Here is a 20553-nt window from a genome sequence, read left to right on the forward strand (position 1 = left end):
GGTGCTCACTCCTACGTGGTCCAATAGCATGAATGCCCAAAACCAATGATACGAAACGTAGTATATTGTCAAACCCCGAATCTGCTGCACATTCGACAGGGAGATCGTCATAGAGCATGATCTATCAAAAGACCACTGCTCAAGAAACTTGCTTGGAGATTCTCACCAAAAGCATGCCCCCGGTTTTCTCACCCGTCGTATCATGAAGATGCACCAATCTGTAACCCTCACGCAGGCGATCGACCCGAATACAAGCCCACGCAGCTAGCGCATCGCGACCAATTTCGTCATCTTTGATTTTAAATCTGCAACGGAGTCAGCCTCGGCACTATGCATGTAGAAGAAGGCAAAGTCCCCAAGAAAAAGCAAAATATGAGCTCAGGATAACGGGTTGAACGGCGCTGCACGTCTCCCAACTCAGTCCGATAAAAGCATGAGTGGCCTGAAAAGGAAGGCCGAGCGCCGTTTCTAGGTCACATGGCTGAGCATTTGCATTAGGCATCCCCGCATGGGCGGGACGTTGTGATACAAATGCAAAGCTCCATGCAAGGAAGGGATTATGCAGCACACGCAGAAATGCAGAGTGATTTTCTTACCTGAGGAAACTGAGCTCTTCAATGACGCCCGTCACAGTAGGGAAAATCAGTTTTTGGCCTTCAAAGTCCGGGTTTCGGCCCGAGGAGCTCTTCGTGCAGCGGCGGTAGCTGCTTTTCTCGGAGTCTGAGCTTGCGTCGTCCTTGTCTTTGTTTGTACCTGTCGAGGTGAGGGGTTCGGGTTCTTCAACGTGAAGTTGGCAGTTTACGTATGGGCGGAACCATTTTTCGACATGATCGCCTGCTGGGAGGGAGAGGTCCTGCGCTGCGAATATCTCTAGTGTGAGGTCGAGGGTGTGGGTTATGGGTTTGGCGGCAGGGTGGGCGCTTTGGTAGCTCGGAGGCTTAAGTTCCCAGCCTTGGGTCCCGGCGAACATGCCATGGTTTAGCATCATACCTTTGTCGAGGTTTTGCCAGTTCAGGGCTACGAGCTGGCGCCCCGGCGCCAGTAGAAGGATGGGTCGAGATTGGATGATGTGACTCGGAATGCGAAGGGGTAGATGCGCATAATGGACGAGCGGTTGTGCTCGAAGAGGGCGTCGCGGTTGGTCGCGTGGGCCTCGCGTGCTGCCTTTTCGGAGAGAGAGAAGACGTGCAACGGAGATTTTGCCTCTGTGAAAAGTGAGTAAGCTGGTAGTCATTCCTGTGGGAGCGGGAGCTGGCCATACCTGGTTGATCGAAATGACTGAAATGGTACGCCCGGGTATAGACAGCCATCTTTGCCAACGCCTCAAGAATCTTAGATGGCTTGACTGTCTTCTGAGCCTCTGTTGATTGCTCGCTGGGCTCTTCCACGGTTTCAAGCACGTCGGCCTTCTCCTCGGCAGCTTTTAGGGGAGTTGACTTGGTCTTGATCAATATCTTTCTCTTCAGCTCTCCGAGCGCCGGCAGCTTTTCCGGGGCCATTTCGGATGGCACCTCTACCAACATGCCCTTCCAAGCTTCGTTGATGATATCAACCATGATCTGCTGCTGTTCCAAGTTCGCATGGACTTCGAAGCTAATAATGATCGGCAGGTCGCTGACGACAAAGGCACTGTCGCGGATTGCGTAGCAGATCTCGCGGAATGATGTACCTTTGGTCAGAGTATGCCCGTGCAGAACACGAGGCTCGCCTTGAATAACTTCGTGGCTCATTGCTGATTCCGCGGTAGCTGTCGCCGCCACCGTCTTGGATGTAGATTTGGAGGATCCCCGGCGCAATGCATCTCCTAATTTCGTCGACACCGAGAGGCTCAAGCCTCTGGCGGGCTTAGCCTTTTTCTTAGTCTTGGATTTGATCTTCTGCTTGATTTTGGCACCGACACTCTCGCCTTCATCGCCGCTGGAATCACTACTGTCGCTGCTGGCGTCACCGTCACTTGAATCCGGTGTATGGGGCTCACCGTCCCAAACATCAATCTCGACAGAACGGCAGCCTTGTAAAAGGGCCTATCAAGTTGTTAACCTGCTGTTCAGTGCCCTTGGCCAGACTTATACCTAAAAGGCATTCCCACCTGCTGGAGGATACTCACCGACGTATAAGCACTTGCCGCAGCATCACTGTACAATTGATTCCCAGTCAAGTACGTATTATGACTCGACGAGATAAAGTAATCCGAAATAGGAGCACTAAGATCTGGCTCCGTGGGTAGTGCCTGGGCAGATGACGCATCATCTTTCATGTACGCCCGAAAGGCGTCCAAGGAAGCAAGATGATCTGCAATTGGCTGGCCAGCTGGAGACGAATCATGCTGAAGTTCAAGAAATTTAGGCGTGCCAGCGCTCTTTCGAAACTCGTAGATCTTCTTCAGGTGGGAGTCGATTGTCGCATGGAACGTATCGAAAGAGTGCGTCTGGTGTAGCGAGAGATGTCTAGCTCGCTCCACGAGGCCTTCGACAGTTTCCATCTTTGAAGTAGCACGGGTGGCCTATCGAGGAATTCGGGTGGAGGGAGATAAGGCTGGTAGACGGGCGTGGTGGGGTTGCGCGTCCCGAATGCAGAGGCGGTCGATGCCCCGCTGTGATCTTGGGGGATGCAACGTTGATATCAGGTTGTCATTAATGAGGCTGAACAGAGACTGCGAGAATTAAAGTCAACTACCTTTGAAGACAAAGGAGCTGGCACGTGCTGTGTCCCGCCTGAGCTCTCCACTCTCGACGTGGCTCCATCTGAAATCGGTGAGCGACGAGCCGAGCTTGTTGTATTCTTAATGTTGCTAGCTTAGCTCAATCTCCATGTTAGCTTTGACCTGAGTCTAAACTGCTGGGATGTCTGATCAGACTTCTGACTCGTGCACAATCGATGGCTGGATCCGTTGTTTCGAATTATGTCAGGCCGCAACACGCCAGTAAAGATATCGGACTAGCTCTCTACTAAACGCGCTAGTTCGCAGCCATATATAACTCATTGCGTCCATCGAGAGCATACGCTCGGCCTGAATCCCGGGCTCGGGTGAAACCTGCTGAGAAATCCAAACTAACACACGACCCACCGAGCAACTCTACAAGAAGCCCTCGAGCCTCTAAAGTTTCCATCAGATATTCAAATCAAACATTCACACCAATTTCACTCAGCCCAATCTTATTCAAACCAACATGGCCAGTCCCGAGCCCGTCCACTTCTTCGACATCACCTCCACCCTCCCGGGTAATACAAGCTTCCCCGCAATCCATCATCCCCAAGCTGACATCCAGAACAGGAGCATCCAAATCATGGTCTCCCAACACCCTCAAAGTACGAGCAGCGCTCAACTTCAAGGGCATTCCTTACACCCAAAGCTGGATCTCCTACCCAGACATCAAGCCCCTAATCACCGGTCTCGATTTGCCCCCTAACAAAGATGGAATTCCGTACACACTCCCCGCCATTATCCACAGTTCAGTTACTACCAACCCGCACGGCGCAATGATGGACTCTCTACCAATCATCGAACATCTTGACAAAGTTTTTCCCTCGCCGCCACTCTTCCCCTCCGGTGATGCGAGCTACGCGTTGCTAATCGCCGTGAGAAAGATTGTGAGTCTTGTTTGGCCCGCTTTTTCTTCGAGGGTTATCCCGCGCGTGCCGGATGGTCTGGACCCGAGGGGCCGAGAGTACTTTATCCGCACCCGCACTGAGTGGTTTGGGAAGCCTTTGGCGGAGGTGTTGCCCACCGACCAGGAGAAGATTGATGAGTTGTGGACGCTTGTGGAGAAGCAGACTAAGGCGCTAGTTGAGATGTTGCAGGGTCGGGAGGGCAAGAAGGGGCCTTTCTTGGAGGGGGAAACTCCTGGATTCGCGGATCTGTTTTTGGCGTGTTGGGTTGCTTTCATGGAGCGGTTCGATAAGGAGCTTTTTGAAAGACTTGTTGATCAGGGGAATGGAGAAATTAGGGCTTTGTATGTGGCTTGTTTGCCTTGGTTGGAGGGGCAGGGAGAGGAGAAGGAGTGGCCTGTTGCTCCGGCGACTGGTAAGACGACTTAATCGTGGTTCGGCAAACAATAATGGATGTTGGGTGTTATGTAGATCAGTATCATTGAATACAGCACACTTGACAATGTCAATCGACGTAATAATACATGTCGGATGTCCCCGACGCGCTCTTCTATCCCATATCCAGTCATGAGTATGATATATATGGCCAGCGCAAAAGAAAGTTTTCCAAACCAAATCGCTCCAGACGAACCAATGCATTCGCACAAATTTAGATGTGGCTTAGAGACCGCGCAAGAAGTTAGACTCCTTGATCGACTTGCGGCGAGCATCTCTGGCACTCTTGGTAACCTCCTGGCGCTTGTCAAGACTCTCGGTGGCATCGGTGATGCCGTCAGCGGGTGCGTCGCGGTTGTATGAAGCAGGTGTGATATCGAAGGCGTGGTGGTGGGCAGGAATCTTGGGAGGGAGGGCCTGAGTACGAGCAGCAAGCTTCTTCTCATAGCGCTTTCGTTGTTTCTTGTTGAGGGCTGCGACTGGGTTAATTTTTGCCAAATACTAGACGGGGTTTATTTCCACATACTGCTGGGGTCAACACCACCCTTATCGGTTTTCGACTGCTTGCTTGAATCGCCTAGCAAGTCCCACAACCACTCGGGGTACTCGGAGTCCTCCTTGGCGAGAACCTCGGGCTTGTTGCGAAAGTAGTTCAAGCCATTCATCTTCGTACCTGCCGGGCAGCTGCTCGGGGGGGCGCGAGATGGTCTTGCTAGGTGCTTCGGGATGCGCCTCAGTGTGGACACCTTCTGGGGTGCTGAGAGGCTGGGAGACGCCGGGGGTGGCGGATGAGATGGCGGACGGAATGGTGACATCGCCGACGGTAGGCTGGCGCGGAGTTGAAGGGGGAGGAGTAGCGGCCACAGAAGGGGTGGCGCCACCGTCGCTGTAGGGTCGGAATTGGCTGCGAGCAATTGGGAACTGACGGTTGCTTGTTGATACGGTCCATGAAACAGCTTGGTGCTGTTGGAGCCGGGACAGCATGCCCGTTCGGCAGCTTCTGCAAATCATTGTGGCGGTTCGTAGGGTATATTTGGACAAATCGGTGTTGATTGAGTGTTAAAACCGAAAATAGGCTCGAATAATTACCAGGGGCCTGGTTTTGTGGGGATTTGATAATGAAGCCGGCGCGAACACGGAGTGACAAAAAACTGCGGCGCGGATTTGATGCCAAGCCGGAGATTGTCACGTGATATGATCCGACCATGGCCCGATGAAACATTACCAGCAAGCCCTAGTGCAAAGTGCTGAGCAACAAGGAGCGTCCAGCGCATTACTTCTTCGACGAAAAACAAACACTAATTATGTAGACACAATCCTTGTGTCCTGCCTGGCGACGAAAATGAGAAAGTCACGTGATTACATTCTCCAAGGATGCGTTGCAGATGATTGGTCAATAACAATGTTCTCAGCTTTTTGGCGTTCTCTTATGGCCTTGTTGCGAATCTTGGAACATTCACTGAATGTTTACCAATTTTAGATCTACTTGGGCAGATTGACCTCGGTGGGACACAGATGATGGCGGGATTTTGGAGTAAAATCGTATAACTAAGACCGCCTTTGCTTTAGTCACAGTTTTCTTTTCGCCCATCGAGTCATCATAGAGGAAATGAAGGTCGACCCTTCATTCATGGAGCACACTATTTTCACTCTCGTTATTTTCATGAACACGACAAGCCGCAGGGGCAACCCGCGGGGCCCATAGATATTTTTACGTATTTCTATCCGGAACATCTTCAATCGTTCACCCAACCAACCGTTCAGGGTCTTATAGTTTCGAGTCCGAAAGTGATTAATCTAGCTACTCGCGCACTTATAAACCTTACAGCAACATCATGAACTCATTTCCCACGCGATGTCATTAACTCTAGCATTCTTCGAACTTCTAGTTGTTTCAGCTTACCAGATCTTTTGACTTGTGTGAGAAAATAATATATTATTATCTCCGCGAATTGGAACACGCTCTTTCTTTACAATAAAGGCTCTATTCCACCGAATATTCAATGAGCGCTAACCGAAAGTGTCGTCATTGTCTTCGTTCCTCTCAATTCAGGGTTACTTTGATCCTAGGAGTTATAATCTGCTATTATCGGGCGGATCTTTAGGTTTTCGACATCCTCTCGCCAGCCGAAAAACCCATATCCACAAAGCAAGCCTATCGCCCGCGTCAATCCCAGTCAGAGCCAGCCCCAGGCAAGATTGTCTGTGGAATTTCCTTTGGTTCTATCAACTGAACGAATGAAAGTAGACGGGCAGCAACTGTATCGGTCTCGCAGATAGTGTTGAAGGATATAATCCAAGCCGTTGCCACCGCGCCTTGTGTCTTACTGTAATGAGTCTCATCGCACAGGTTTGCACTAAATAGGTTGATCAAATTTTGATCCGTGTGATTGCAGAGCCGTAAAGATGCAGTGATAGGCATCTTATTCATGTTCATGTAGGCTGTCGCTTAGATCACTGTTAGAGGTAAGTACGTGAGCTTCTCCAGAAGCTTCGCAATACTATGGGCCTGCTTGAGCTGACTCTTATGAGCTGGGGATCTCTCTAGAAAGAGATTGGCCAACTCCGACGTCATTTCCGCGAGCCTCTGTGAGGGCCGAGTGGTGATGAGGATCCGTCCGGTGGGACTTTGTGGGAGAACATCCAAGAGGCCAGTCCACTTGCCCGGCAAGCCAACAAGTATGTTCATATGGTTCGCGTTGTCAAGGATGAACAGCCAATATAAAGCAGCCTCCGAAGCTAGATAACTCCGAAGGGCTTCTTTTGGATCGTCACCGCCGCTACGGGGGATGGCAAGTTTCTGGACGATTTCCGTTGCCGTCTTTTCAAGAGCGGGCATGCTCTGCACAGGCATCCAGAAGATAGAGTATTATTTTATCATGTGTTCAACTCTATGCGCAAGCTCAAGTGCGATTTGCGTCTTGCCTATGCCCCCGAGTCCCACCATAGGAAGGTTGGGATAGAATTGAGGCAGAAGATGGTTCATCGGATTTTCGAACAATCAGCTTGGTCTCAAACCTTCATTCTAGCGTAGACCTGATCATGAAATGCCGTGCCTCATCCAATTGTGGCTCCATAATCGCGACTGTCACGAAAGCGCCAATTTTGAGGGGGACGGGAAAGAGGAAAAAAGGAATGAAGGGGGCAGGGATCAATAGGTGGGGTAATCCAACTCTGGTTGTGGTCTTCCCCCCTCAACATTGATTTTAGAACAGAACGTCTACAGCATCGTGGAAATATTCGGAGCCTAAATCCTTTCTTCCTCAGTAATGCTTCCTTTCATGTGTCTGAGAGCAATGAGCGCATGTGCCTTGATAAAGGGGTCAAGCTGGTGCATCTATCACCGTATTCTCCGGACTTAAATTGCATCGAAGATAGCCTATCAGTTAGAGCGCGGTATGAAAAAATTTACAACATGCAATTGAACACTTCAATAAATTCCCCTGTACAATTAGAATTGTGTTTCCTCCGAGCCTCAATGGCATTCATTTAGTACTTGAGCAAACAGGGTGCGGCTAGAGAACGATGCCAGACGTAGCTTAAATCACTCAGGGGGCGAGTTATGTACATATGATGGATAATTACAAGTGGTAGTTGAACAAGTGACATAGCCGACTTTTAGCGCCTCCTCTAGCGTGTTTGCCTTTTGCCGATGAAGTTACGAGTCCCTGCCCCTTTTCCCCCGCCCTTGTGCAATTGACGCATTGTATTCAAACCATGTGCTCCTATGGAATTTTGTGATCCGAAATCAAATATGCAGTTCTAGGTTGAAAAATCAGTAGCTTCTTCTCAGTTTGGGGTAGCTTATGTGGAGGAGAATGGTGCCCATCTATCAAATCATGGCAGATACGCCATCAAGTCAGGACCCGTGCCGGATCCCGGTCAATTCATTTCGCGTCTCGCCTCCTAACTAGTTGGTGAGATAAGGATAGACTTTTGGATTATGCATATCGGCAAGCTGCCGACACTCGTTAGGAGAAACCTCCGGTAGCTGGCTGGCGCATCATATATTTCGATGGCGCGGGTCAAAAGTTTTTCGTAAACCGGTCCAACTTGGCATCTAACATGAGGGCCTTTCCCGCTGAGGCAATACTTCTGGCTGCGGCCTTGCTAGATCTAACTGTCGCATTTCCGTCCGCAGATGGCGCGAAAAGACAATCTGGGATTACTGGAGCCATGGAGGTTGTCCAGGCTCAAGTTCCTCCCCGCAAGAATTACGATAATCCCACTTGCACTCAGACTATTTTCAGCCACGTCTTTGCAGACAGCTATGGTACACCTTACGTCGGTGAGTAGCCAAAATCTCAGTTAATAATTATTCAAGGTCGCTAAGTGACGTTCATGGATGTACGAGCTAATCTCTCTCTTCAGGCACATACAGTCCGCCCAAAAACTGTGATTTTACTACAACTGTCTTTAATATCTCTATAACATCATCTGGTCGACAGTATGATCGCCTCGCCCTGCTTTTCTTTGGAGATACCGAGATATGGCGAACCTCTACTGCGATGCCTGGTGGCTACGACATTTACTGGAACTACCAGAAAGATATGACCATCTTTGATACTCTGATTCGGGGTGAGCAGAAGATAATCTTTGATCTTGACAATGTCTACTTAGGTCTATACACGGGCACATTCAACGTCACATTAGAGGCTCTGTACTTCAATGAACATTACACCGACCTTGACCCAGCCCATCTGGTGTATCCCATATCTGCTTTGGCTTCCTCGCAGAACATCTCATCAGTCATGTCCCTTCCTGACGACAATGGCACCGTGTCTATTAACTTTCCTCAAAACGTCAAAAGTGCCGTCGTGTCTATACTTGCCTCGGGAAACGGCAATGAGGAGTTCTGGTACACTAATGTCCCATCTCAATACACCAACACTTTCCCTAGTAACGCAGGGTGGCTCTATGGTTATAGTCCCTTCCGCGAGATTGAACTGCTCATCGATGAAAATCTTGCGGGGGTATCGTGGCCGTTTCCTATTCTTTTCACAGGTGGTGTTGACCCTGGTCTGTGGAGACCCATTGCAGGCATCGATGCATACGACCTGCCATCATTCGAGATAGACATTACTCCTTGGCTCCCATTGCTCTGTGATGGCCATGCCCACACATTGGGTCTCAAAGTCGTTGGATATGACAGCTCTACGAAAAGCCACATCGGGACAGTCGGAGATAATTGGTATGTTACTGGGTCGGTGTTTGTCTGGCTTGACGAGAAAGTAAGACATACTAGAGGAAGCGTACATATAAACTTTCTGACCTAGATGGCTCTATACTAATACTTTGCAGATCATAAAAAGTCATGTCCCAGAGCCGTCGTTCTCTTTTACCCCTGAACTCACGACGATGGCGATAAACGGAACAACCGCAAACTCCTCGCTCTATTTCTCTCTCTCGGCGAGTCGGAGACTATCAATTTCCTCCACCATCCACACATCCACAGGCCCGAAATTGGCGTCATGGACGCAGGATTTGTCATTTTCGAACATTCAAAATATGACCTCGGAGGCTTACAACCAATCCCTTGCCATGATCTCCACTGGAAGCTTCTCCAACTCCTTCTCGCAGGTCACCAACACGTATCACTACCCTATGAATCTTTTTAGCGCCTACGTTATTGCCCCGTCGCTTGCTTCGCTCTCCTCTGTCTACACTCTGATTGATCGGAGCCTCATCACATCAGGAGTCAATACCATACCTTATCTCACCGGGATATCAATTGGAAAAGAGACCTTCGGGACGAGACAGAATGCATCGAGCATGTACTACTGGAACGAGACTATTGTCCAAGGGACCAGCGCTGATACTGGTATTACGGAGCAGTGGCTGACGTTCGCCGGGAAGCCAGGAAACTTGGAACGTGGCGTAAGCGATTTCTCGCGAACGTTGAAAGAAGTCGATGATTACATGCTTGTTGACCAAAAGGGTTGGACGACTTTGGCGATTCCTGAGACGGAACCGCTCCCAGCCGTTGAAGGTGAGCCAACCGTCTGATTATACGGTTTACTGTAGATATATGTCTGAAAATGTTTATAGGTATGGGAGATATTATGACTACCTAGGTAGTCAGAACAGCAAGATTCAAAATCAGCTTCCATGCTTCACACGAATTTCGGTGAATAATTTGCCTTAAAGGCGCTAAATGTAGCTCGACGCCTAATTATTACTTTCACTTACTTCGGTGGCTAGTTAGTGTTGGATTGAAATCTCGAACGAGTTGCTTTCTATTCTAGCCTAGTCACTTCTTGGATACGAAGCCTTGAATAATTGCAAAAGACGACTTTTAACTCACGCATATGCATGTGCTAGACAGTAGGAGTAAATACATCAAATGGAAACAGTTAAATGAAACATTATAACCAAAAATGAAATAAAATATTGCTTAATGCATCTCTAGTCACAATGCTTATGCCGAGACCAAAGATCAAGTCTCAAAAATTTTAACAAAAAAAATTAACCCCTTGCCACTGTCAATATCGCGAGGAAATATTAGGAGGGCAAATCATGCAAAACAATCGTGGAACCAAACGGAAAGAAATAGCACTATTATGAAGACAGGCCACTAACATCAAGGAACGTGCAAATGTCCTGGCATGCATCTTTCAAAGACTTCTCTGTTTTCCACTTGAGCTCATCTCGGGACCTGTCAGCAACTGCCACGCAGGAACCCACGTCACCAGCTCGGCGTTCTGCAGCTTTCCTGGGAATAGGCCTGTCGATGACACTCTCCATGGTGTTGACAACTTCCAAAACGGAAGAGCCAGACCCGGTACCCAAGTTAAATGTACGGAAGTTCTCGCTTAAATTGCCCTCGTTTGCAGTTCTAAGCGCGGCAATGTGCCCACGAGCCAGATCGGTGACATGGATGAAGTCGCGGACTGCTGTTCCGTCGGTGGTTTCCCAATCGGATCCGAACATCTGCAGCTCGGCGTATTGGCCTGTCATGACTTTGACAACAATTGGGAGAAGGTTTGTTGGGGTCTGTCTTGGGTCCTCGCCCAAGAGACCAGATGAATCACAGCCAACGGGGTTGAAGTATCTCAGAGCGACAACTGTCCACTCAGGATCCGAGGCAGCGAGATCGGCCAGAATGGACTCGCAAATCCACTTGGTGCGTCCGTACGGGTTGGTGATTCCCTGACATCCGGGCTGCACGATTTTTGTTTGCCCATCATGGTCAACAGTGATCTCCTCCTTGTGAACACAGAGTTCTTCTTTCAGTGGAAGACCCGAATTCGCGAGAGTGCCATAGACAGTGGCAGATGAAGAGAAGATGAAAGTCTTGATGCCAAATTCGCCAAGATTGGTTGCGAAGTCGATCAAACCGCCGACATTGTTGGAGTAATACTTCAATGGGTGACTGATGCTCTCCTCAACAGCTTTATATGCTGCGAAGTGAATAACGCCGGCAATCTTCGACTTGGCAGCACGCCATCGCGAGGGAAGACGATACTCTTCCAAAAGAGGAATCAGAGTCTTTGTGTCACGGTAATCGTGAGCATGCAGTCTCATGGAGGGCATTTGAGATCCGTTTTGTTTGTGGAACTTCTGCGCCAAGAGATTGATGCGGTCGAAAACAACCTCAAAAGAGTTGCTGAGATTGTCGATCACAATCACATTATAGTTAGCCTTGAGCAGCTCCAAGGTTGTGTGGCTTCCAATGAAACCCAATCCTCCAGTGATAAGAATATAAGAATTTTCCGATGGGATTCTCCGAAGCAGCTCGTCAAGGTTGTCGAATAGGACTGACGATTCTGTGGCAGGGGTGTAGACAGAATGGGGCGAGTCACTCTCCGCAGGAGTGCTCGCATTTGATCGTCGGCGGCTGTCCATAATGGCCGAGTATAGACTGAAAGTCTGCTCGAACAGTGTGCAAAGAAATTGAAAAAAAACTCACAGGCCAAGAAATTCTCACTTGTCCCGGACAAATACGGCAGTGGATTTTATATGATATTTGAGACACTGGCTGAGATCCGCCGGGAAGTATCAGGAGACCGACGTCAGGATTTATACAAAATTGCGCACCCTGTGTTGCCTCACTGCCGCAGACTCCTTGTTTGGCTGTTATGCTATTGCTTCGCCTACCGAATGAGGAATGGTTCGATACCCAGGTGGTCACCGGCAAAATGGAAGACGGACTCAGAGAAGTCGCATAAGCCGAGCTCAAAACACGAACAAAGGTTCAACAAGGGGCGAACGAAGAACCATGGCAGACCAAGGAGCAGTCGGGCAAGACCCCCATGGATAGTGGGCCAGCCATGCAACTGGGCCTGGGATCGCTCTCTAGGGCCAGACATCTAGCCTGCTCCACTGCGGCGGACGGTCAAGGCCTTCAGGTCGGACTAGTGGCCGTATCATACTACAAATTGATTGTTTTTACTATACATCTGATCTAAGATCCCACCCGATTACTGCATCTCACGGTCGAGACCCGTCTGGTCTATTTCGGGGGCCAGGGAGTTCCATGGGCTAGACCAGGTCATTTTTTCTATTTTCTTTTCTGGCCACTAGTGTGTATCGAGGCAGACTGTCCATTTAGCCCGACATCCGGGTTATATGCTACAATTTGCAAATTCATTTCGAATCCACATGGTGGTTTTTCTCAAACCCTTCATCCCCAAGGTTAACCGATTTCCCTCACAATGTCGACAGCCGAAAAGCACGTGAGCAAGCGCGGTTTTCTAAGGTCCCGCCGGTCTCGAATTATTCTAGCCGTTGTTGCTTTTATCGTGATTCTTGCTGCCATTATCCCCGCCGTTGTTGTCACCACCCTACGCAAGAACAGTATGGGCCCGAAATCAAAGGTCTTCGTGCCACTCTACGTGTACCCTGCCCCGGGGGCTTGGTCTCCGCTTGAAGAAGTGTATGTTTCATCATTCCAATCCAGTCCAGGCCCCGTCTCCCTACTTCCAAGGAAATCCAATTCCAGCTATCCGGTAGGCCGCTCCATACACAAAAGGGACAATCTTGTGCTATTCAAGCGCCAACCATGCATAATGACTCCGGAGCGAAAAATTCAAAAAGCACCACGAAATTTTTTCAATGTCCAATTTGGAATTGTTGCTAATACGCCACAGGATTTCTGCTCATCCCAATGTCAATTTTACCGTCGTAATCAATCCAGGAAGTGGCCCAGGCCCCAATGCCTTGCCTGATGCAAATTACACTCAGGAAATTCCCAAACTTGCTGCCCACGACAATGTGCGTCTTCTGGGGTACGTCCATACAACGTATGCCACGCGCAACATTTCTCTAGTGCGCAAGGATGTCGAAACCTACTCGGCATGGCCGACCGCATCTTCCAACCCGGATCTGGCCGTTCAGGGTATATTCTTCGATGAAACACCCCAACAATACAGTGCCAATTCCCTGGCATATTTGCAAAACCTGACCGATCTGACCAAGGGTCTGAACGGATTCGGGTCTGTCCCATTCGTGAGTTACACTTCTCCGTTTTTGCATTTTTGCCATACTCCATGCCTCCATGCATCGTTTCCTGTACACTCTACCCCTTGCCTCAAGCCACACTCTTGGTCGTCTCCTCGCGTGGCTCTCATATCGAACACTTTTTTTTTCTTTTTTAGTCTTCCCTCTTCCAAAAACACTCATTTCCACCATCTGCCAACCACTTACTCCATTCGGGATTCTTAAGCGAATATCTCAGACTAACAACAACCAGGTCGTGCATAACCCAGGCGGCGTCCCAGACTCGCGCTACCTGTCCACTGCCGACTCGACAGTCGTATTCGAAGAAACTTACGGCACCTTCCAGGAACGGCATGGCGCGAAGCTGTTCACGGCTATACCGGAAAGCAACCGGACCCAGCTTTGTGCCGTCATCCACTCCGTCCCGAATACTGTAGAGGGGTCCAAACTACGCGGCCTGGTCAAACAGGTCCGGTCCGTGGCAGATGAGGTTTTCATCACCCACCTTAGCTCCGATTACTATGCTAGCTTTGGGACGAAGTGGGCCGAGTTCGTCGATCTGATGGCGGCGTAGGGAGGGTATAATCTCCGTGATGATCTGATGATCTTTGACGATGTGATTGGAATTTCTTTCTGCTTAGCTTTGAATGTTATTTTGTGATGACTCTACCTCAGATGCACGGCGTCTACCTGCTCATTCAGCAATGCAAATTTTCACCGCCCAGACTTTGTCCTGAAACTAGTACCCTGCCTGATCGGACGAGTCAGTGACCTTGCCAAGGAAATAATGCAATATACAAAGAAGTAAATGGAGGTCGGAACAAAAGTACGGGAACCGGCGCTTGATACCCGTTTGGGATAGCGTTGAGCGGGCCGTGTATTTTGTAATTTTCACTTTCCTGGCGTAAAGTATACAATACATAGAGCCCCAAGACTCTCAATACGGCATGCATCCATGGATTGCGGATGGGCGGCTTAGACAACTTTTTCAGTATTCAACGCCATTTCACCATTCCCTTGCAAGAACGAGATGCTTCGCTGGCTCTTGGCAACGGGTCGTCGAAGCGAGCTGCTTCACATGAGTTGGACGCTGGCGGGTAGCCCAATTGATTTGGGCGTATCGTGACTACAGGGGCAAGTACGATGCAAGATCTCACGATTCTTAGTTCGTATGACGAAATAGGGAGCTTACTTTCCTACTTGAGATGCCTCGGGTCATCATCGGCACGAATTGTAGATGATTCACATCCATTTCTACTGAAATCCATTAGGTGTGGCGATGTAGACCGTGTCTGCAAGGTCCGATATCCTCGGTGCACACTGGAAGAAGTTTTTCGTCATGGGTCATTTCATGTAAAATCTCATTTCATTTAAATGTCCGTCAGGGCGCAGTAAATGTCTCGGGTTTATCCTTTTCCAAGTCGCCAGTAAAGTCCGGATGATTTCAAATTGGGTTCAAACTGGGATGTCTGGAAATAGAATCGGAGACACCGTTGAGAGCAGCAGCCAAGAGAATACGATGCAAGAATGAGACAAGCAGAATAATACTACAAGGAAAAATTGCGTGCAGGCCTGTAGAGTACGAAAAGACAACGCTGCAATGGAACAGGAATGCAGTAGACCCTGGGCAGAATTACAATAGTCTCGCCACCAGAGTCAGCCTTGAAAACAGTAAGCGAATACAGAACATATGAGCAGCAATTCTAGTAATTCTAAAGATACACAACTCCAGATTAAATACCACTACTCTGTACGTAGGTAAAATCTATCTGTCCCAACCTCTGTTACCCCTCTTCTCTGCACAAAAATTCTAGTGAAAATTACATCAATCGACATTAGTGCCAGACCTCCAGACCCCCACCCACAAAATTCCCATGCCACCCCGGTCAACCCTGGTAAGCCCGGCGGCGAAGCCAGCCACCTCGTGGCATGACCCAGAAGGGGCAGGATCGATTGCACATCACCAGGAGACTTTTCGATCCATCGTTCGGCTCTCTCCCTAGCGAGCGAGGACCTCCCGCTCTGCTGTAGCCTACAATCGAAAGCAGTAATATTCCGGACAATCCAGATGGTTCTGCATATATTAAGCTCAAAAATAGGCTTGGGCCCCCTCCGCTGTGGATGGTCTACGCGTACGCCCTCAAAGCTGGTAAGCCGGACGGCGGAGCGGGACCACCTAGACCCGTAAAAGACGAGTCCACTGCGCACGGGGAACAATACATAGGAGTCCGTTCCTCGTGCTACATGATGCCTTTCAAAATTTTGGCTGCGGTCAAAAAAAATGGTAAATGTGGTGAGAAAAAAAAAATGGAACGTGGCCAACCTTCCTCTCTTGGAAATCCTCCGAGCAGGATGTTTCAAAATCGCAAAACCGAGTCATGAAAAAAAGAAAATCTAGCTTAGCGGAGTCTAGAATCCATGGTTAACATGGACCCGATCGAAGAGATTGACTCCCGATCTCGATCTCGCTAAACAAGGTACGGCTGAAAATCCTCTAGTCGCAGTAAGGTCAAGTAAAGGAAGCGGAGGCTGAAAAGGCCGTTTGGCCCGCAGGCCCAATCAACACAACTCCCAATGGTTCGTGATTATTTTCAGGAACCGGGCAGATCCGCATCTGCCACTGGCTCTAACTCTGTCCCGGACCGATTCCATGGATCGCAAACTTTAGCTCTCTCATTTGGAATACAACTCCGTCGTTTGTTAATTACGAGAGGCAGAATCGAAATTGCTGGATATTTGCGATGAATTAGTAGGAGAACCCTTGTCGGGTTGATATTTTAAGAGGGGCCGCCGACTCGGATGTTGGGGTTGTGAGTGGCTCGCCACCCGAGGAACTCGGACAGAGGGTGCTAGCCCCGCTAGGAAGGGGAAGCTGGAGCTCTAGGATGCTTCGGAGTTAAGTAAGTAGGGTAATTCTTTAAACTCACCGCCTTTGCCTTCTGGCTTGCTTTCTAGATAGATTGTAGCTTCTTCTCTTCTTCCTCCTTCATAGATTCAATCTATCGCTTTCTTCTCCCTTCCTTCCTTTTCTTCAGTAAAGGGCGGAGTTTTGAGCTGCAGGGACATGAAGTTAGAATAGCGGTATAGCAAGTGAAAGACGCTAGATTTGTGATATGTCTAATTCATGATTCGCAATCCCGTGTTCCTGAATGAATCATCCAGGCACGCAAACCTTAGTAATAAATCAAAGGCAAAAAAAAGGCATAGTAACTATTACGACCGCTGAAATAAAGACATGATGAAAATTACAATAGACACATCGAAAATTTACATCCCGCGATCTCGCTACCCCTCAGGGTTAGATGTTAGCGTACACACTAAACAACTATGCGCCCGCTAATGCGCACATTCGTCACATGAATACCCGACATGGAACTCTTGGCAAATTCCTCGAAACTTGACCAATCACTCATGTACCATGCAGCGACTTTTGCAGGTGCCAAGGATACCAAGACACAGGGGTATATAGCCGGACATATCACCGTCTGAATATCTACCGTTCGGATGTCATCCGAGAGACACGTCTTTTCTAGCCCTATATCATTGTTTGCTATAGGGCTCTCATCAGGAGACATGTTGTTTTTTTCCAATTGATTTTCCATTGGAAAAGATAGTGGTAGACTGCCAAGGTTAGACTATTTTTACTCGACTCTATGGTGTAGCGCGAGAAAAACAAAACTTGTCGATATTACAGGGATGTGCCTGCAAGAGACGGTGTTTCAATTAGTGTCAGCCACTTTGTCCAGGTCATGCAATTCTCCGGGAAGATACGAGCGTTTGGGTTCTTTTGCGTGAGACTTGGGTGGTTTCTGATTCTCCATAGATGGGAGGTGTGGAGTGCGTCGCATGGACACTTGGCGCTTGGCGGTGGCTTGTTGGTAAGTGTCTTCGTTGTCGTGGTAAAAACTGGCGACGGATGATTCGAATCTCGGTAAGTGGGTTGGGGTTCTCAAGGCTTACTGTCACTGATTTCGCAGTGAGGTGGCGATGTCTTGGGAAGATTTGAGGGAAGGTAGGATGAGATAGAATAATAGAAAATTGTAATTGTAAAATGTAAAGTTCGAAGCTCGAAATAATGGTATGATGCAATGAAATGCCAGCGCTTTTCGCTTTCTCGAGAAATCCAAAAACACCAATGCTCACTATAGATACAGACGATCAAGGGCAATACTCCACCCAATTGTTCAAGTTCATGTTCTTAATGACAGTCGAGAAATTACCGGCACTCGCCGCGTTGCAGGCAGATGATCTCTGTTTGGTAGTCACCTCGACATCATTATCGGTATCATCACCTTTGGGATACTCGATATGGAAAACGGGTTTGTTCGCCTCCGTGAATGCGGCATAGGTATCGCACTCGCTGTACTGAGCACACTGCTCATTGACAGACCACTGCATGTTTGCGATAACCGAGTCGATAATGTCTCCTCCGTTCTTCAGTCCGATGGACAGATTGCGGCTGTGAGCCTGGGTTGCCAGCCAGTTGACATAGTTGATAGCATCATTCTGGGTAAGATCGAGTCCGTTGTCGTTGTCGTACCCATCAATATTATCCGGGTCCACGCCATCACAGCCCTTCGTCACGGCGAGATCGAGACGTGTCTGCATGATTTTGCGCACGTTGGCAGAGTTGGTGTCGAGCCATTTCTCGCCGGGCCAGTCATCCAAGTTGTTGCCCTTGTCGGCGGACTTGAAGTCATTTGCATCAGAGCGCCAGCTCTCGTAGGTACCCGCGGAGAAGTAGCAAATGACCTTGCGACCCATTCCCTGGAGCTTGGAGATTATTGACTTGGGGTTATCGTAGAGATCGATATCGTAAATGTCCGCGTCGACGGAGGTGTCATTCAGTGGGTACAACAGCTCAATCTGCCACTTGACGCCCACTTCGGGCTGCCACTTGACAGTGGTGTTGCTGCTTGTCGTTCCGTTTGTGCCAGTGCCAGTGCCAGTGCCAGTTCCGCTTCCGCCTCCGCTTCCCTCGTTGCCTTCATCTCCTCCATTGTTGTTGAGGCCAACTCCCAGTCCAACTCCGAGGCCAACGCCGAGCGCGATGACGACAATACCAATTATCGAGAAAACGAGGATCTTCTTCTTGCGCGTCCAGCCCACGGAACCACCTTTCAGAGACATTTTGGGTGAATTCGCGGTTGAGACAAACAGATAGGGAAAGATGCGGGGGAAATCAGGGTCTGTCAGCTGCGACCGACTAGCATATTCATACAGGGACAGGAGCGACCAGACAGATCAAGTAGATCAAGTAGATCAATGCGATTTTGGGGAGATGAGATAGGAGATCAAGAATCTTTGAAGGGTCCGACGGGGCGGATCAGGGTTTTGGGGGCTGAGGCCGTGGCGATCCCGGGGTCCAACTTCTCTCCGAATGTCACCCTGAGCTGATTCTTTAGCTCTCTGCAGGGGTATGCACCAAATGATCCCAAACTTAGCACGAAAATAGGCAACCACAGAACCTCACAAACAAAGAAAAAAGGGTAGAGTCGAAAGGGACAGGCAAGCGCGGAAGCCTGGTGCGACAAGTCTGCCGGTGCCAAGAGGGACGAGCCCCGTCGTTTGTACCTTGGATTTCACCATTGATTCTGTGCAGGTCCCTAGGCTCTAGGCTCTTAGTCCCTTAGTTCCTTAAGTTCTTAAGGCCTGGATCCAGAATTACGAAATAAGGTGGTGGAACCAGTGTTGATCTACCGAGTTCCCAGGCGATCAAAGAGGCCCGTTCATTGGGTCCGAGGTCAGGCAACAAGATTCACTCAGGCAGAAAGAGGTATAGCCAGACTGAAGCCCAAAGGCGATGCCACCATGCAAAGCCACAGTTGCGCCTCCGGAGTAAACGAACCAGAAACAAGGGACCGGCAAAACAAAATTCCAAATATTGCGCCATCGCAGAGAAAATGACAGAAAGTACACGTCCCAGAAATAGCCTGCCAAGGATGCCAAGGAGCTAGCCGAACAGATGCGCCAAGAAATCATCGTTTCATACCGATGAAGAGAAGTTGAGATCAAGTTTAGTGTCTAACGCGGGATCCCATGGGGGGTCAGCTTCAGCAGTCAGCTTCAGCCAGCCCATTTCAGGGACCAACGGCACCCCAGCGCCAATTCTTAACCTAATGGGCATGGGTAAGAGAATTATGACACAGCACAACATCACTAGGGGGGAACTGGAACTCTACCAATCATGCCTGAGATCCGAGCTGCATGCGCTGGCAAGCGCCGTGAGTTCCTGTTCCCGGGCTTTAAGGTCATTCGGGGGCTTCGGGTGGAGTCTGCAGGGGTTCTTTTTAGGTTTAGACTTGCGATCTACCCGGCTATATCTGGGTAATTGCTGTATCTTACAATACCCTCGGATCAGATGCGTTGTTTGTTACTCCTGTATGGACTTGTATTGTATACAGGCCCGGGGCCTTCCATATCGAATGAACTTTTGCCTCGTTTCTTGGTTCGATTGTTGATCGGTCGGATTGCTAATTCACTGGACGATTCTCGGCGCTTCATTGGTGTAATCAGACCGGGATCCATGTCGTCTGACTTTTTAGTTGATTTTCTCCTACAGGCTGGAACCTTGGAAACAACATGGTTAGTATTCGAAATCACGGTGCAAGTGTCGCTTTGCATAATTTTTTCTTCCTTTTAATGTATCCGCAGTGGAGAATACTAGGACGGAGAGAAAGATATAATAAATTTTCTCCATCCAATAATCTTAGATTAACTCAATGGACTGATTCTCCTACCCGCAATTCCGCCCGCGCCACAACCGCCCGAAGGGCGGCTATTCGCTTCTGTATACGAGAAATAGCCCCTGACGGCGACTTCGGGTATTCCATGCCAAGACTATAATTCACTCACGCTTAGCCCCTTCGGATAAGCAGACAACACTATTGCCGTCTTGCCGTAAGCGTTTGGGCGTCGGTCTCTTGGGACTTTTCTTTGCGTTGTTTGTCCCCACTCCTGCATTACTCGCACAGGTTCGGGAAGGTCTCAGCCTCGGATAGGGATATTGTGGCTTGGACTATGTCTGAGAGGGGGTGCCAATGATTATGACACGGGATTGCGATCTCTGAT

At 49.1% G+C, this 20553-nt stretch overlaps 8 protein-coding genes across 8 annotated transcripts; 3 read left to right on the forward strand and 5 right to left on the reverse strand.

The window, feature by feature from the left end:
* Positions 1-139: 139 nt before the first annotated feature.
* On the reverse strand, positions 140-2482 carry N7443_007596 (putative phosphoinositide-specific phospholipase C; the record flags this gene model as incomplete). The annotated part of the gene is made up of 5 exons (XM_056887652.1): positions 140-305; positions 597-1024; positions 1075-1205; positions 1262-2024; positions 2108-2482. 5 exons carry the CDS (start codon positions 2480-2482, stop codon positions 140-142), a joined length of 1863 nt encoding a protein of 620 aa, XP_056739343.1.
* Positions 2483-3170: 688 nt separating this feature from the next.
* On the forward strand, positions 3171-4038 carry N7443_007597 (glutathione S-transferase family protein; the record flags this gene model as incomplete). The annotated part of the gene is made up of 2 exons (XM_056887653.1): positions 3171-3222; positions 3275-4038. 2 exons carry the CDS (start codon positions 3171-3173, stop codon positions 4036-4038), a joined length of 816 nt encoding a protein of 271 aa, XP_056739344.1.
* Positions 4039-4269: 231 nt separating this feature from the next.
* N7443_007598 (mitochondrial 54S ribosomal protein mL54) lies at positions 4270-5055 on the reverse strand (the record flags this gene model as incomplete). The annotated part of the gene is made up of 3 exons (XM_056887654.1): positions 4270-4523; positions 4571-4717; positions 4791-5055. The coding sequence occupies 3 exons, from the start codon at positions 5053-5055 to the stop codon at positions 4270-4272; spliced, it is 666 nt and encodes a 221-aa protein (XP_056739345.1).
* Positions 5056-6493: 1438 nt separating this feature from the next.
* On the reverse strand, positions 6494-6898 carry N7443_007599 (uncharacterized protein; the record flags this gene model as incomplete). The annotated part of the gene is made up of 1 exon (XM_056887655.1): positions 6494-6898. The coding sequence occupies one exon, from the start codon at positions 6896-6898 to the stop codon at positions 6494-6496; it is 405 nt and encodes a 134-aa protein (XP_056739346.1).
* A 1322-nt stretch (positions 6899-8220) lies between these two features.
* On the forward strand, positions 8221-10050 carry N7443_007600 (LYR family protein; the record flags this gene model as incomplete). The annotated part of the gene is made up of 3 exons (XM_056887656.1): positions 8221-8332; positions 8416-9275; positions 9346-10050. The coding sequence occupies 3 exons, from the start codon at positions 8221-8223 to the stop codon at positions 10048-10050; spliced, it is 1677 nt and encodes a 558-aa protein (XP_056739347.1).
* A 552-nt stretch (positions 10051-10602) lies between these two features.
* N7443_007601 (NAD-dependent epimerase/dehydratase family protein) lies at positions 10603-11889 on the reverse strand (the record flags this gene model as incomplete). The annotated part of the gene is made up of 1 exon (XM_056887657.1): positions 10603-11889. One exon carries the CDS (start codon positions 11887-11889, stop codon positions 10603-10605), a length of 1287 nt encoding a protein of 428 aa, XP_056739348.1.
* Positions 11890-12698: 809 nt separating this feature from the next.
* Positions 12699-14056, forward strand: N7443_007602 (spherulation-specific family 4 protein; the record flags this gene model as incomplete). The annotated part of the gene is made up of 3 exons (XM_056887658.1): positions 12699-12919; positions 13134-13491; positions 13736-14056. The coding sequence occupies 3 exons, from the start codon at positions 12699-12701 to the stop codon at positions 14054-14056; spliced, it is 900 nt and encodes a 299-aa protein (XP_056739349.1).
* Positions 14057-17640: 3584 nt separating this feature from the next.
* N7443_007603 (endo alpha-1,4 polygalactosaminidase) lies at positions 17641-18612 on the reverse strand (the record flags this gene model as incomplete). The annotated part of the gene is made up of 1 exon (XM_056887659.1): positions 17641-18612. One exon carries the CDS (start codon positions 18610-18612, stop codon positions 17641-17643), a length of 972 nt encoding a protein of 323 aa, XP_056739350.1.
* Between the last annotated feature and the right edge of the window lie 1941 nt (positions 18613-20553).

Source organism: Penicillium atrosanguineum (assembly GCF_028827265.1).
Source record: "Penicillium atrosanguineum strain IBT 20685 chromosome Unknown utg000006l_segment0_segment0, whole genome shotgun sequence".
Classification (NCBI taxonomy): domain Eukaryota; kingdom Fungi; phylum Ascomycota; class Eurotiomycetes; order Eurotiales; family Aspergillaceae; genus Penicillium; species Penicillium atrosanguineum.